Source organism: Siniperca chuatsi, linkage group LG24 (genome assembly GCF_020085105.1).
Source record: "Siniperca chuatsi isolate FFG_IHB_CAS linkage group LG24, ASM2008510v1, whole genome shotgun sequence".
In the NCBI taxonomy this organism is placed as follows: domain Eukaryota; kingdom Metazoa; phylum Chordata; class Actinopteri; order Centrarchiformes; family Sinipercidae; genus Siniperca; species Siniperca chuatsi.
In genome coordinates, this window is record NC_058065.1 from 331,387 (window position 1) to 347,189 (window position 15,803).

At 45.3% G+C, this 15,803-nt stretch overlaps 2 protein-coding genes across 1 annotated transcript in view; one reads left to right on the forward strand and one right to left on the reverse strand.

Moving 5' to 3' along the window:
* Nucleotides 1-15,236, forward strand: part of fmnl2b (formin-like 2b) — a 35,164-nt gene extending 19,928 nt beyond the window's left edge. The window contains exons 12-28 of the mRNA XM_044187474.1: nt 1,075-1,224; nt 2,093-2,194; nt 3,083-3,303; nt 5,469-5,569; nt 5,812-6,000; nt 6,754-6,774; nt 9,095-9,219; nt 9,667-9,869; nt 10,311-10,545; nt 10,633-10,701; nt 11,346-11,426; nt 11,692-11,821; nt 11,902-12,062; nt 12,185-12,286; nt 12,435-12,530; nt 12,774-12,897; nt 13,009-15,236. Of these exons, the coding sequence (XP_044043409.1) occupies nt 1,075-1,224; nt 2,093-2,194; nt 3,083-3,303; nt 5,469-5,569; nt 5,812-6,000; nt 6,754-6,774; nt 9,095-9,219; nt 9,667-9,869; nt 10,311-10,545; nt 10,633-10,701; nt 11,346-11,426; nt 11,692-11,821; nt 11,902-12,062; nt 12,185-12,286; nt 12,435-12,530; nt 12,774-12,897; nt 13,009-13,097 (2,199 nt within the window). The 3' untranslated portion in view covers nt 13,098-15,236. The remainder of the gene's footprint in view (nt 1-1,074; nt 1,225-2,092; nt 2,195-3,082; nt 3,304-5,468; nt 5,570-5,811; nt 6,001-6,753; nt 6,775-9,094; nt 9,220-9,666; nt 9,870-10,310; nt 10,546-10,632; nt 10,702-11,345; nt 11,427-11,691; nt 11,822-11,901; nt 12,063-12,184; nt 12,287-12,434; nt 12,531-12,773; nt 12,898-13,008) is intronic.
* LOC122871907 (NLR family CARD domain-containing protein 3-like) overlaps nt 1-15,803 on the reverse strand; it is a 752,187-nt gene that overhangs the window by 150,419 nt on the left and 585,965 nt on the right.

Consider the following 15,803-nt stretch of genomic DNA (forward strand, 5'->3'; position numbering starts at 1 on the left):
TGTCTGTCTCTCTCCCTGCCTGTCTCTCTACCTGTCTGTCTCTCTACCTGTCTCTCCTGTCTGTCTCTCTACCTGTCTCCCTGTCTGTCTCTCTACCTGTCTGTCTCTCTACCTGTCTGTCTCTCTACCTGCCTCCCTGTCTGTCTCTCTCCCTGCCTGTCTCTCTACCTGTCTGTCTCTCTACCTGTCTGTCTCCCTGTCTGTCTCTCTACCTGTCTCCCTGTCTGTCTCTCTACCTGTCTGTCTCCCTGTCTGTCTCTCTACCTGTCTCCCTGTCTGTCTCTCTACCTGTCTCCCTGCCCGTCTCTCTACCTGTCTGTCTCTCTACCTGTCTCCCTGCCCGTCTCTCTACCTGTCTGTCTCTCTACCTGCCTCCCTGCCTGTCTCTCTACCTGTCTGTCTCTCTACCTGTCTCCCTGCCTGTCTCTCTACCTGTCTGTCTCTCTACCTGTCTCCCTGCCTGTCTCTCTACCTGTCTGTCTCTCTACCTGTCTCCCTGCCCGTCTCTCTACCTGTCTGTCTCTCTACCTGCCTCCCTGCCTGTCTCTCTACCTGTCTGTCTCTCTACCTGTCTGTCTCTCTACCTGTCTCCCTGCCTGTCTCTCTACCTGTCTGTCTCTCTACCTGCCTCCCTGCCTGTCTCTCTACCTGTCTGTCTCTCTACCTGCCTCCCTGCCTGTCTCTCTACCTGTCTGTCTCTCTACCTGTCTCCCTGCCTGTCGCTCTACCTGCCTGTCTCTCTACCTGCCTCCCTGCCTGTCTCTCTACCTGTCTCCCTGCCTGTCTCTCTACCTGTCTCCCTGCCTGTCTCTCTACCTGCTTGTCTCCTTGTCTGTCTCTCTACCTGCCCGTCTCTCTACCTGTCTCCCTCCCCATCTCTCTGCCTGTCTCTCTACTTAACTCCCTACCTGTCTCTCTACCTGTCTCTCTACCTGCCCGTCTCTCTACCTGCCTCCCTGCCTGTCTCTCTACCTGTCTCCCTCCCCATCTCTCTGCCTGTCTCTCTACTTAACTCCCTACCTGTCTCCCTGCCTGTCTCTGTGTTAACCTGTCTCTCTACCTGTCTCACCTCAGAGGCTGAAGCACACAGAGAGCGACAGGCTACAGGTTCAGATTCAGGCGTACCTCGACAACGTGTTTGATGTCGGGACGTTGCTGGAGGACGCTGAGACCAAAACTGCTGCTCTGGAACGAGTCGAGGAGCTGGAGGAGAGCCTGGGAACGGTAAGACAGACAGGTGGAGAGACACACAGGTGGAGAAAGAGACAGGTGGAGAGAGAAAGTTAAACACAGAGAAAGGAAAACCAAAGCTGCTGCTCTGGAACGAGTCGAGGAGCTGTGGGAGAGCCTGGCCACAGTAGGACAGACAGGTAGAGAGAGACAGACAGTTGTACTAACATGTCTCTCTCTCTCTCTGCTCTCAGATGTTGGAGCATCTGCTGGACATGGAGAACAAAGCAATGACAGACAGATAGTCAGACAGACAGGTTTAGAGGCAGACAGCTGTCTGTTGGCATCAATAACCTGTCTTTCTCTCTGTGCTCAGACAGTCATTCAGACAGACAGGTAGAGAGAGACAGACAGTTGTACTAACATGTCTCTCTCTCTCTCTGTTTTGATATCAGAGCGTCTGCTGGACATAGAGAATGAAGAGAGGACAGACAGTCAGATATGTATCGAGACAGACAGGTATAGAGACAGAGAGCTGTCTGTCTGCATCAATGATCTGTCTCTCTTTCGCTGTCCTCATATGTTGGAGCGTCTGCTGGACGTGGAGAATGAAGCAATCACGGACAGATAGAGTCAGACAGACAAAGAGACAGACAGGTATAGAGACAGACAGGTGTCTATCTGCATCAATGATCTGTCTCTCTCTCTCTCTGTCCTCAGATGTTGGAGCGTCTGCTGGAGAACAAAGCAATGACAGACAGACAGAGAAAAAGATATGTATAGAGACAGACAGGTGTGGAGACAGACAGGTAGAAAGACAGACAGACAGACAGGTAGACAGGTAGAAAGACAGACAGACAGGTAGAAAGACAGACAGGTGTTGTACTGATATGTACCTGTCTCTCTCGCTCTCTGTCCTCAGATGTCAGAGCGTCTGTTGGACGTGGAGAACGAAGCGATGCTGAAGATCGTCGAACTCGAGAAACAGCTGATGCAAACCAACAAGGAACTGGACCACATCCGGGTCAGTGCAGTTACTATGGAAACCACACAAACATTTAGTCACCATGGAGACAAAAAATATTGTGTATGATGACGCTAATGAGAGAGATGTAAAGAAACAGTCTAACATTTTAGAAAAGATAGGTCTACATTTCTGTAAACCAGAAAGAGCAAAGGTTTCCTGAAATGTTGTGTTCCTTTAACTTGTCATGGCCGGCTCAAAAACAAATAACGGGAGGTGACACAACAAGTTAAAGCAAAGAAACCATTCATTTATTTGAAACTAACACAAACAACAAAAAATGTCAGGATGTTATGAGGTGGCAGTCAGTGAATCAGTAGCGTTGGCTGTATGGAGAAGAGTTTCCCCTTCCTCTCTCCCCCATGGAAAAACTGGGGTGCGCTCTTATAGTACTGGGAACATCGGGCCCAGGTGTCCCCAATAAATGATGACCTGACCACACCTACTGGGGATCTGCAACAGAAAACATATAGACAAAGACAAACAGCCCATCCAGCAGCCAAAAGAGGCGGAGCCATCACAAACTCGACACCTGTTTAAACATGTCAGGCTGTTTCTTACCTCTTACACCACCTAACCCTAACTCCCTACCTGTTACATGTACAGGAAGTGCATGCAAGCGCTAACTGCACACCTGTTTTAACATGTACTATCTCTTTAACACCTGTTACCTGTTCAGCAACATGTTGTCCTTTTCTTTAACACCTGTTACCTGTTCAGCAACATGTTGTCCTTTTCTTTAACACCTGTTACCTGTTCAGCAACATGTTGTCCTTTTCTTTAACACCTGTTACCTGTACATCAACATGTTGTACTGTTCCTTTGACACCTGTTATCTGTTCGATAACATGTTGGAATGTCTCTTTAACACACTTGTTACCTGTGCAGGATGTGTATGCGAGCACTAACTCTCAGGTGCACACCTTGCGGCGGATGGTTCGGGAGAAGGACCAAACAATCCGGCGTCAAAGTCGTCTGGAGCGTCAGGCTCAGGAGGCCCAGCAGGCCGGAGGACCCGGAGCTCCTCAACCCCAGAGAGGAGAGGGAGACGGGGGGGTAGCTGACTCCGCCTCCCCCTCACCTCCACCCTGTCCTAACCTGTCCCCCAGGTGAGAGACACCACTGTTCACTACCTGCTCAGCAGCAAAAAGCAGACAGACGCAGTCAGAGAGCAGCTGCTGAACATAGCGGAGCATCTAGCAGCTAAAGAGCCAGATGTTTCCCCTCAGCAGCTGCTGGAGACCAAACACAGAGCTGACAGAGAGAAGACCGGACTGACGTTCATCAGGTGACACAAACACGCCTCCTGATGAAAGATCATGTTGCTCTGTAACTGCTGGAGGTGGAGGTAGGCAGGAATTTAGTATGTAAACTTAAAAATATAAAGGACCAATAATAGAACCCTGAGGAACCCCACAAGTCACTGTTAACACTGATCATGTTGCTCTGTGTCTGCTGGATGGATAACTGAGAAGCCCCTCACTGCGAGCTGGAAATTTGGGAGGGCTACAGGTTGTTTACATGGGGAGGGGCTAGACGTTTAGCACTGCCCACCACCCAAAAAGTATGTAAATTGTCTCCCAGCAATAAAAAAAAATCAATAATCTCTGAGATGCCGGTGGCTAATGTGACATGTTCAGTCATTAGCATCGTTGTTCAACTATGTTAGGCTAGCGAGAACCACAGAGAAACAGACCGGAAGTCACAAGATTACCGCAGTGGAAGTGAAATAAATTTCCAAGTACCCTCAGTGTGTTTGTCACCACGTGGTTTCACACCATCACAGCTTTGAAAGGATTTGGACTCATTGTAGATCAAATATAAAATGTGTATTAATGTAAATTTAAAAATACTTCATCTATTACAGACGGGAAAAAACAACAAAGTGTGTTAGTAAGGTGTTGGGCTGCCAGAACAGCTTCAGTGCTCCTTGGCATTGATTCTCCAAGTCTCTGAACTCTACTGGAGGGATGAACACCTTCTTCCAAAAGTTTCCAAAAAAAGTTTTCTTTCCTAAAGATCTAAATGCAGATGTCACTTTAATCACTGTTTCTACGGAAACAGCCAGCTGAGCAGTCTTTGGACTGAAGCTCCTGCCATTCAATTCAATTTTATTTATATAGCGCCAATTCATAACAGAAGTTATCTCATTGCACTTTTCCTATAGAGCAGGTCTAGACCGAACTCTTTATAATATTATTTACAGAGACCCAACAAATCCCACCATGAGCAAGCACTTGGCGACAGCGGCAAGGAAAAACTTCCTTTAAGAGGCAGAAACCTCGAGCAGAACCAGACTCAATGGTGGGCGGCCAAGGGGGGGGTGGGGGTGAAATAGTAGAAATGTAATTGCAGTGTTAATATTAATAAATTAATAATTTATCAGCACGATAATTTATCGTGCCCCAACAATGAAGCCTCTTTTAAAGTCACTTAGATGTTTTTCTCCTGCCATCTTGATACAAAATCAGAATCAGCTGGGCCTGCTCAGCATGTTTATACCTGCCACAGAGCATGATTGGATGTTAACTGCTTAATTGTATCATGCAGTGCACCTGTGTGGAAGCACCTACATTTTCTTATGTTTCTCCACTCAGTTATTCACGTTTTTCCTTTAATTTGTGGTGGCAGTGCTAAACATGTAGCCCCACCCCAACTTGGGTTAATTGTTCACTAACACAAACAACTTTATGAGCTATAATGTGTCAGATATGTTTTGTTCTGCTGCCCCCAAGTGGCCAAAAAATAAAACAAAAAAAATCTATTAATTTATTTTTAACCAAGGAGTTATTGTGCCAAAACATAAAGAACCCTTAACGATAGAGGTGTCACATCAGAAAACAGTCATGTGAATCATTTTTGTTTTGGGTTGTTTTTTTTAAAGGTGCTGACCAATTACCTACATATTAACATATAAATTCAAAATATAAAGGATCAATAATAGATGTGGATGATAATATGCCAACTGTTGTGTTTACAGACTTTTTCTGCTGCCCAAGTGATCAAAAAAGATTAACGCAGCTTTAAAGATAATGTTTCTCACACAGCAGTTACAAACTTATTACTATAATATGATCATTAATTAGTTCTTTAAATGTTCAAATTTACCACAAATCACTGCAAAATAAGACAAAAACATTTGCATTTTTCAAGTTTGGTCCCAAAAATCACAAAGAAACTCTCAGAGATCCTGAACAAAACTAACAGGGGGTTATGCCAGTAACCAATGAGTGACTGATTAGTGCTGATTGATTATCTGATTGATTTTCTACAGTCCTGAAACCGTAGCCTATCACAGCATGGGACCAGGGATAGGCGGAGCTCCGGGGATGCCAGCCCCACCCCCTCCCCCTCCTCCACCACTGCCAGACACAGGTAAGTTTTGGCTCCACCATATTTTTAAACAATTATAAACTGCAACTGGAAGTTCCACTGCAGTAAAAGCAACTGATAGGCCAACTGCAGTTACTGCTAAATGATGCTACTACTGCTACCAAATACTACACGTACTCCAAAATAACATCACTGAAGGATAAACTTTCAGTACGACACTAAACAGTAACAAACACTTAAACATTACCTGTTTCTTTCTTCTTCTTCTTCTCTTGTCTTTAAAGTGTCCAATGGGTCGTACCCTGCACCTCCTCCCCCTGCTCCCCCTCCTCCCCCTCCTCCGCCTCCTCCCCCCTGTCGGACCAGCGAGCTCTCATCCTCCGTGCCCATGCCCCCCCCTCCTCCCCCTGTGGCCCCCCCTCTCCCGGGGTCGGGGGGGTCGCCCACAGTCATCTTTAACTCAGGACTCGCAGGTGAGACTGAACGAACGAGAAGGTTTAAATGATGCGTTCACAGGCTACACAGAAAATATGGAACTTCAAGAGTAACTTTCAGTTAAAAGTCCTGCACTCAAAATCTTACTGAAGCAATCAGAAATACTTCATTGATCCCCGAAGGGAAAGGTTCATAAGTAAAGAGTAACTTCAGAGCAGGCTGAAAAGCACGTTTACTGCCCTCCCTGGTTGAAAGTTTCAGGCCTGTTTAACCACACCCAACAGTGATGTCACAGTGCACTGGAGTACACCTGAGCATTTTGCTTTGAGTTCATTTCTATTAAGATCACTAATATCTTAAAAACTCTCCATGTTGATCTGTTCAGGGAAGCTCCGACATCTGAGATCTCAGTCAGAGCTGTTCCCAATCATCATTTTAATATTGAGCATTTTATGCTAATTGTTCATTGTCAGGGTTTGATTTTCTGTTGATATGTAAGGCGTTATACCTGACATGTTATTTATACAATTCGTGATTGTAATGGAGGCTAAGAACCACCTGATGTGATCCCAAAACTTGCAGTTTAACTTGCAGTTTAATACACTCGTTTAGAAGAAACCCCCGAGTCACAGGTGTCTGGTTAAACTGTCCGGTTACTAAACGTTAATCCACACTTTCCAGCCAATGAAAATCCAGAATTCTCAACTGCCATGGTAAATGTGAAATATAATCTGTTATGAACTGAATTTCATGAAACTAACGTGTTGTTTTTTCTCTTGTTTTGCTGACAGAGGGTCCTCTCAAGTTATTCTGTACGTTTACTTACAGTCTTACATTTAGACATCTTTACATTTCTTCATCAGACATTTTCCTCTTTCTGTTTCATCCTCTAACCCTTCGCCGTCCCTCTATCCCCTGGAAACTTCTCCTTGACACTGAGCCCCGCCCATCAGGCTCCAGCACAGCCAGCTATTGGCTGGTTTGTCTCTTATTAATGTCACGTTTGATCTCATTGGTCGACCTCTTTAATGTGTGTTCAGAGTGAAGGTGAAGCACATTTTAGAGACAGCGTAGCTTCATTCAAAGTCAATACAAAGACGTGAGCAGGAGAGCTAAGTTGTGTTCATACGTGATTTAATATAAAGTCAAATGTCGTAGAAAAGGTTTCAATCTTAGTCATCTGGACACTGTTTTCAGAATCTATGGCCTTCCCAAAATCCACAAAGAGAACGTTCCACTCAGACCCATCGTGTGCAGCACAGATTCCATCACATACAACGCAGCCAAACATTTGACTACAATCTTGGCTCCGCTGGTGGGGAACACAGTACATCATGTGGAAAACACACAGAAATTTGTGGACAAAGTGAAACATCTCCAGTTGGACCCAGATGATGTAATTATTTCTTATGATGTTGTGTCCTTGTTCACCTGCATCCCGACCTCAGAAGCAGTGACAGCGGTGAGGAGAAGACTGCAGGAGGACTCCACCTTGCAGCAAAGGACCAAGCTTACACCTGAACACATATGTAAACTATTAGACATCTGTCTCAACACAACCTACTTCCACTTCCGGGGACACTTCTACAGACAGATTCACGGCTGTGCTATGGGCTCTCCGGTCTCTCCCATCGTGGCCAACCTGTACATGGAACAGTTTGAGAAGAAGGCATTATCCTCGTTCCCGGGCACACCACCAAGTCATTGGTACCGTTACGTGGATGACACCTTTGTGAAGATCAAGAAACAAGACTTGGAAGCGTTCTCAGAGCATATCAATACTGTGGACCCCAACATCAAGTTCACGCGTGAGGACGCCAAAGAGAACCGCCTGGCCTTTCTTGATTGTTCTACACTCAGAGGAGAGGACGGAAAGCTCCAGATAGAAGTGTACAGGAAACCAACACATACGGATCAATACCTGCTCTTTGACTCACACCATCCACTACAGCACAAGCTGGGTGTAATCCGGACATTACAACACAGAGCCCAAGAAGTGCCCACCGGCTCAGAGGCTAAGAAGAAAGAGGAAAGGCATGTCCAGAGTGCACTCTCAGCCTGTGCTTATCCTACTTGGGCTATCAACAAAGTTAAAAGAGCCAAAAAACAGGACAAAAGTGTAACTGAACCAAGCAGGAACAGTGTCTCCATCCCTTATGTATCTGGACTGTCTGAAAAACTACAAAGGATCTTTAGACAGCACGATGTTCCTGTTTTCTTTAAACCAGGCAACACTTTAAGTCAGAAACTCGTTCTAAAAGCTACAAACTGCACATTTGAAGACAGTGAGGTGAAGATTCTAAGTAGAGAGAAGAGTTGGTTTGAAAGATCATGGAAACAAAAGAAGGTCAGTTTCAGGTGAAACTAGGCAGGTTAAACAGCAGAAACTCAGGAAGACTCCTCCATGAGGGCGGGGCGTAAGTAACACAGAGTAGCTTAAATTTCTGAGTTCTCAGACCATTTTTCACTATAGAAATGACTTCTGGAACGTCTTGATTCTGAAAACAGTGTCCAGATGAGTACGATTGAAACCTTTTCTACGATGGAACAATCCTGGACGAATGAGGGACGACACCGTTTTAATATAAAGTCAAATGAACAAAGTCGCGTCTGCAGGAGTTGAAAATGTTTCAATTTGAACAAAACATTCATGATTCATAAATGTAGAGAGACACGAGCAGAAACTGGACGAAACTAATAAATAATAACAGTTCTGAGATCAGTCAGAATCTGACCAGGGTTGGGGCTTAGATTAAGAGAGGGTCAGCACGGGCACAAGTAGAAGATGCCGGTGAGGCCTTAAGGGTGGGGGTGTTAAACAAGGATCCCAGCCTCTCATCCAGGCTGTGATCAGTTTCAACCCTGCTTAGTCTTGTTTGACTGCTTGTGAGCTACTGGTCCCATGGGACGGGGTTAGGTCTAATATCTGATATCAGATAGTTACATCTGCACAGCTGATACTTTACATACGATACAAACCAGTTGTCAAACTCATGAGACAAAAGCTGAAAGACAAAAGTGAAAATTCACTTCACACTCTGAACACACCTGTAGACTTGAAATCATTCTCAAAGTAAATCTGAAGTGGACCACCTGTCTCCCTGCTCACCTGTCTCTCTCACTGCTGTGTAGCGGTGAAGATAAAGAAGCCGATCCAGACGAAGTTCAGGATGCCGGTGTTGAACTGGGTCGCCCTGAAGCCAAGTCAGATCAACGGGACCGTCTTCAACGACATAGACGACGAGTCCATCCTGCAGGTGAAACATAGACACACTTCAAACGTTTTATTTGAATCCAACAATTACATTCAAGAATTCAGGGTTCAGACGTTCAGCTAGGTTTGTAACAGAGGTTAAAAACATACTTCGACACTAAACTGGGTCGAGAAGAATCCAGAGGAGCTGCTGAAAAGGAGTTGAACGTTAATATGTCCTTAATATGTCATTTTTCTAGCGGCGAATCTCTGTGTGATCGCCCCTTTACTTGTCAACCTGCGCTCACGACAATAAGCTGCAGTGAGTGGTTGAGCTTTTTTGCCCTGGGTTTCACCTGTCAGGCAACATATAGACTGCCCTGTCTTATTGCTGGAGGTTGTTTGGGCTGTATACAGCCTGAGAAAAAGCCTGCCAGGTATTAAGCACCATATTTAAAACTGTTCTCCTAAAAACACACTGCCTGCCTATCTCTCACCACCTGTCTCTCAGGACCTGGATGTGGAGGGGTTTGAGGAGCTGTTCAAGACGAAGGCTCAGGGTCCGGCGGTGGACTTGACCCTGTCCAGACAGAAACTTCCTCAGAAAGCTCCATCCAAGGTTTCTCTGCTGGAGGCCAACAGAGCCAAAAACCTGGCCATCACTCTGAGGAAGGCCGGCCAGGGGCCAGAGGTCATTTGTCGGGCCATCCACACGTAGGTCAAAGTCCACCGGTACCACCAGTAACAATAACACAAGCATTATAACCTCCACCAGTGAGAACCAGTAACAGGAGTCAGACAAACTACGAGTATTAGAGTATAGTCATCAGGACCCGGTAGCAGCAGAGTCCGGCTGACTGCGGCTGAATGTCGGCACACTCGGCACCAGGCGATCAGATGGTTCGTGGGTTCAGACTGGGACCAGTTTGGGCCGATAATCAGCTCCAGTCAGCAGCACTCTGACCAGCTTCGGTCCAATGTCACACCGGTGTACGAGGACTGATCCGTTGTGTCATTTATTACACGGCTCCATCAGGTGAGTCGATCAGACAGGTGTGTTCAGGCTGCTGATTGGCTGCCTGGTCTGTATAGAAAGTTCTGTTTAAGATTTAAATGATTCCCTGCAACTGAACAGTCTGGTTTGTGTCTCTGCAGCTTTGACCTGCGGACGGTTCGGGTCGATTTTGTGGAGTGTCTGATGCGTTTCCTGCCAACGGAGGCCGAGGTGAAGCTTCTACGGCAATACGAGAGGGACAGAAAACCTCTGGAGGCTCTGAGCGACGAAGACCGGTTCATGATGCAGTTCAGTCGCATTGAAAGACTCAATCAGCGCATGTCGATCATGACCTTCATGGGCAACTTCACTGACAACGTCCAGATGTTAACTCCGGTAAGACAGACAGGTAGAGACAGACAGGTAGACAGTTATACAGTCCGGTAGATGTGTCCTGTCTCACTGCGTTGTGTTTCCTCTCAGCAACTCCACGCTATGATCGCTGCTTCAGTTTCTATAAAATCGTCTCAGAAGCTCAAGAAGATCCTCGAGGTCAGTCTGCGTTTATATAAATATACAGTCTGAGTATATAATCTTCTGTTTATATAAATATACAGTCTGAGTATATAATCTTCTGTTTATATAAATATACAGTCTGAGTATATAATCTTCTGTTTATATAAATATACAGTCTGAGTATATAATCTTCTGTTTATATAAATATACAGTCTGAGTATATAATCTTCTGTTTATATATAAATATACAGTCTGAGTATATAATCTTCTGTTTATATATAAATATACAGTCTGAGTATATAATCTTCTGTTTATATAAATATACAGTCTGAGTATATAATCTTCTGTTTATATAAATATACAGTCTGAGTATATAATCTTCTGTTTATATAAATATACAGTCTGAGTATATAATCTTCTGTTTATATAAATATACAGTCTGAGTATATAATCTTCTGTTTATATAAATATACAGTCTGAGTATATAATCTTCTGTTTATATATAAATATACAGTCTGAGTATATAATCTTCTGTTTATATATAAATATACAGTCTGAGTATATAATCTTCTGTTTATATAAATATACAGTCTGAGTATATAATCTTCTGTTTATATAAACACATCGACATTTACAATGTGACTATGAGCGTCGGACTGAAACAGTACATGTCGCTGTAGATCATCTTGGCTCTGGGGAACTACATGAACAGCAGTAAGCGAGGAGCTGTGTACGGATTCAAACTGCAGAGTTTAGACCTGGTAACACACACACACACACACACACACACACACACACACACACAGTGTTCAAAGATGGCAGACCATTCACTTCAATGAACATTTTTACACAGAGTTTTTCACGCTTCAGCGTTTTTTGGCCCACCGAGCATGCTCAGTAGAGTCCTGCTCCAGCTGAGCCAGCTGACTTCCTGCTGGCTCAGCTGGAGCAGGACTCCTGATTGGTCATTTGGAAAATATATGAGGTTTATACCAGTTTTGTTACAAAGTGTGTGTTTGTGTCCAGCTGCTGGACACGAAGTCGACGGACAGGAAACAGACATTGCTTCATTACATCTCCAACGTGGTGAGAGAGAAATATCCTGCAGTGTCTCTGTTTTACAATGAGCTTCACTATGTCGACAAGGCCGCCGCAGGTGAGTCTGCCAACCAATCACATTGCTGCAAACACATCAGACTCTGCGTTGCTCACCTGTGCATCCTTACCTGTGCGTAGTGAGTCTGGAGAACGTGCTGTGTGATGTGAAGGAGCTGCAGCGTGGCATGGAGCTCACCTGGAGAGAGTTCAGTGTTCAACACAACGCCATGCTCAAAGACTTCATCAGCAGGCACGAGTCCCGACTCAGCAAACTGCAGGAGGACGCACGCATCGCTCAGGTGAGACAACACGCACGCGAGAGATGCTGATGACATCACTGTTATAGGGAAAGTGTGTGCTGTTTCTCATTTGTAAAGCTTACCACGCTGTTACAACTGATGTGGTCATTTTGTCGCTCTAGGATGCGTTTGAAGACGTGGTGAAATTTTTCGGGGAGAGCTCCAAGACAATGCCGCCGTCCGTCTTCTTCCCCATCTTCGTTCGTTTCATTAAAGCGTACAGGGTGAGTAAACGAGACCCGTGTCAGGCTCCGCCTCCTCACAAGCGGGCAGGGTCCGTGAACCTGAAGCTCCTCCCACAGCCAGACCACAGAGTTTATCTTGGAAACGAGTCACTCGTTATGAATGATGAGTGTTGATGTGTGTGTTCAGCTGGCGGAGGAGGAGAACGAGCAGAGGAGGCGTCAAGAGCAGATGTTACTGGAGAAACTGGAGCAGGAGGAGCAGCAGGAGGAGGAGGAGACCAAGGTGAGACCGTAACCTCTGACCTTTCACACAGGTGGAACAGGTGCTGCTGGGTCATGGTTCATTGTAGAGTTCGGTGTAGACCTGCTGTGTGAAAAGTGCAACGAGATAACTTCTGTTATGAATTGAATATGACGTGACAGATTTGACGGCTCTCATGTCGGGTTATGAGATAAATCAGAGTGATTTGCAGGGATTTTTAAAGGTCAAAGTTAATACCCTCCCCCCTCCCCTCCGCCCCTCCAGTCTCCGTCCCACAGGGGGAAGCGGCAGCAGCAGGAGCTGATCACTGAGCTCAGACGACGGCAAGGAAAAGACAGCCGCCATGTCTACGAAGGGAAGGACGGAGCCATAGAGGACATCATCACAGGTAAACACACACCACTTATGAACACATTGACACAGATGAACAAACACCCATCAGACCAGGTGTTTCCTGTCTGTCGTCTGATTGGCTGTTTTGTTTTTCCCCCACATTCAGCTCTGAAGACCGTCCCCTTCACGGCCCGATCGGCCAAACGCAGCTCTCGATTCTTCTGTGACCCCGCCCACTCCGAGGAGCACTACTAAGAGAGATCGAGAGAGACATTACATCAGAGAGAGAGCTCTTATACATCAGCATGTTTGAGGATGATGACACGTCGCCTTCAGATGGCCACACCCACTTCTAATCACTGGGACCAATTAGCACTTTGAACATTTCTGATCAATCGATCAACTGATGAGCTGATGACATCATGTTTTGTATGTTATTTTATTGGTCAGTTTGTGCACAGACCAGGTGCCCAGACATCACCTGACCTCTGACCTCTGACCTTTTGGTTTTCGTTTTCACATCTGCTGCCTGTTCCTTATTCCAGAAGTCGGTTTATGTAGTCCGGCCTGACTGCTGTCAAACCAAACTCCATTCAAAAATTTGGCAACTTAAAGTGTCTCGACTGACGAAAGTCCACAGCTGGTGGAGCAGCACGCTCTACAACAACTAACCTCCGCGTTTCGGATCTGATGCCAACGGTTACAAAAGACAACAACAGGCTGATCTGGGGTCAGTCTGGTTCCACAGAGATTGAACAATCTCAAGACAAGAAACACTCAGTAGCTAATCTTGAGCTTTTGATCACATCACATGGTCTTCCTCAACAGATGGAGATGCCCAGTTGAATTGTAGCTGGTATTGTTAATATGACATGTTTGACATGGACGCACAAACACTTCTTTAACAATAGCTAAAGATCCCGACTGAGTCGGATCATGTGAAGACTAAAAACGTTAAAGAAAGTTCTGGGTCAGTTCAGTGAGGAAACCTTTTTTAAGTTAACCGTAAACGTCAAAAGGTTTTTAGAAACGTTCTGAAACACTTCCTGCGTCAGTGGTCAGCAGGTTTCAAAGTGCCAGCCACTATTAAAAACCAGATCCAAAGTCCTGGTTTGAGATCAGCAGGTCTGTGGTTCTTCTGGGTTCCTTCGGTCAGTGTCTTATACTGGATCTTGTACAGGGTTCTACTCCTTCCACTACGTTGTGTTCTACTGTGTTCTTCTGTATTTACTAGCCTTACCAGAGCCGGGGATAAACAGAGTCTGGCACCTTTCTAAAGGGTTCGGGTTACCCTTCCATTAAGTTACATTACAACAGGAAACAGTGTTAGCAAGAAGCATTAGCATTCACAAAAAAGTGTCAAATTGGACGTTAGAGCCAAAATCCTTGCCAAACTCTGGTTATCTGTGCCTCTGGCTGTCCCCAGTCACCTTCCTCAACCCGACCCTTCCTTTCACTGCATGTCCTCTTTAGTCCTGCTGTTAGCGTGTTAGCTAGCACCAGAGCCACACCAGCAGAAGCATCGACTTTAGCCTCAAACATGTTTTATCCAGTAACACAATGTAAGTATGTGAATGCAGAAGCTACAAATGTGTTATTATTTAAAAATGTGCCACCTGAAGGTCATGACTCAGGTGTGAGCTGCAGTTCGAAGCGCCGTGGTGAGGGGGCGCTGCAGCAGACAACAGAACAAGGAAACTCTTGATTAGTTTGCTCTTTCATAACTGTGATGGCCAGCTGGTTTGACCAGTTTGTCTCCACGCAGCCGTGAGTCTGCACTGATTAAACTGGATGATTTACTTACATGTTTCAGGTGAAGAGAAGATAAATGATTTAATGATGAAACTGTGGAGGCCAACTTCAGCCTTCAGTCTGTAACATGATGGAGTGAACAGGAGGTCAGTCTGCTGGTGAGGCTCTGGTCGGGACACACCTGGACGGACATAAAGAGACATGGACACACCTGTAAAAACATGGAAAAATCTGGGAAGCCTGGACAGACCTGGACCAACGAGGACAAACCTGGATGGACAATGTAAAAATGTGACCTGACCTGGACAGATCGGCACAGACCTGTAGTGTTGTCCTGCAGTGTTTCTGGGGTCCCTGTTGGCCTGTGGAGAGTCCAGCCTCAAACTAAAGAAAGTCACTGACGTGTCCGGTCCCAGTAGTCCCGCATCCCCACCCTCTCTACCCGCCTCTTCATTTCAGACCTTAAACCATCATTTCAAGTCAAAACAAGACGAAAAAAGTGAAACAGCACAAAGTTTTCTACGTGTACATACATTTTCTAGAAAGCTGTGTAGCGTTGCTCGTACTCTCTTCAGTGTTTGTTGGTTGTTGGTGGTGATTCTGCACTTGCTGGTGTAAATAAAACACACCCTGTCTACATGATGCTGCTGTCTCTCAGTTTAATACGATTTAACACCAGTGAGACATTTGATGCTACAGTTACACAGAGTTTAAAAGTCCTGAGAGGAGCTCAAGGAAAGGCCGCTGGCTCAGTAAACTACAAAGCTGTCTCCATCGTAACATTCAGTAGAGTGAACGAGTCTAAATGTTGTGCGTCGGGAGCTTCTGGACCGTAGAAAGATTAGAGGGGAAATGATTATTATAAAAATAAATGTGTGTGCAGATACTCCCACACAGGGTTTGACGAGTGTGAAAATGATGCGAACGTTTAGTTGCATCTCGCGAGTGTTAAGTTACAACTGTTTACTTTTACATAATAAGTGCTGAGCTACAGCCAGAGGGTCTCAAATGAAAATGACTAACGTGAAAGTTTTATGTTTTAAAAAAAGAAAGACTAGGACGGCATTTTTATTATACTACTTTAAGCATCCAGCAGTCCTCGAGGTCTAATCGTGAGCGCGTTTTGTCTTATTTTCATTATTTTCTGTTTTTGTAACAATGAATAAAAGTGTGTGTATAATATATTCCAGATATGACGGAGTTCATTCT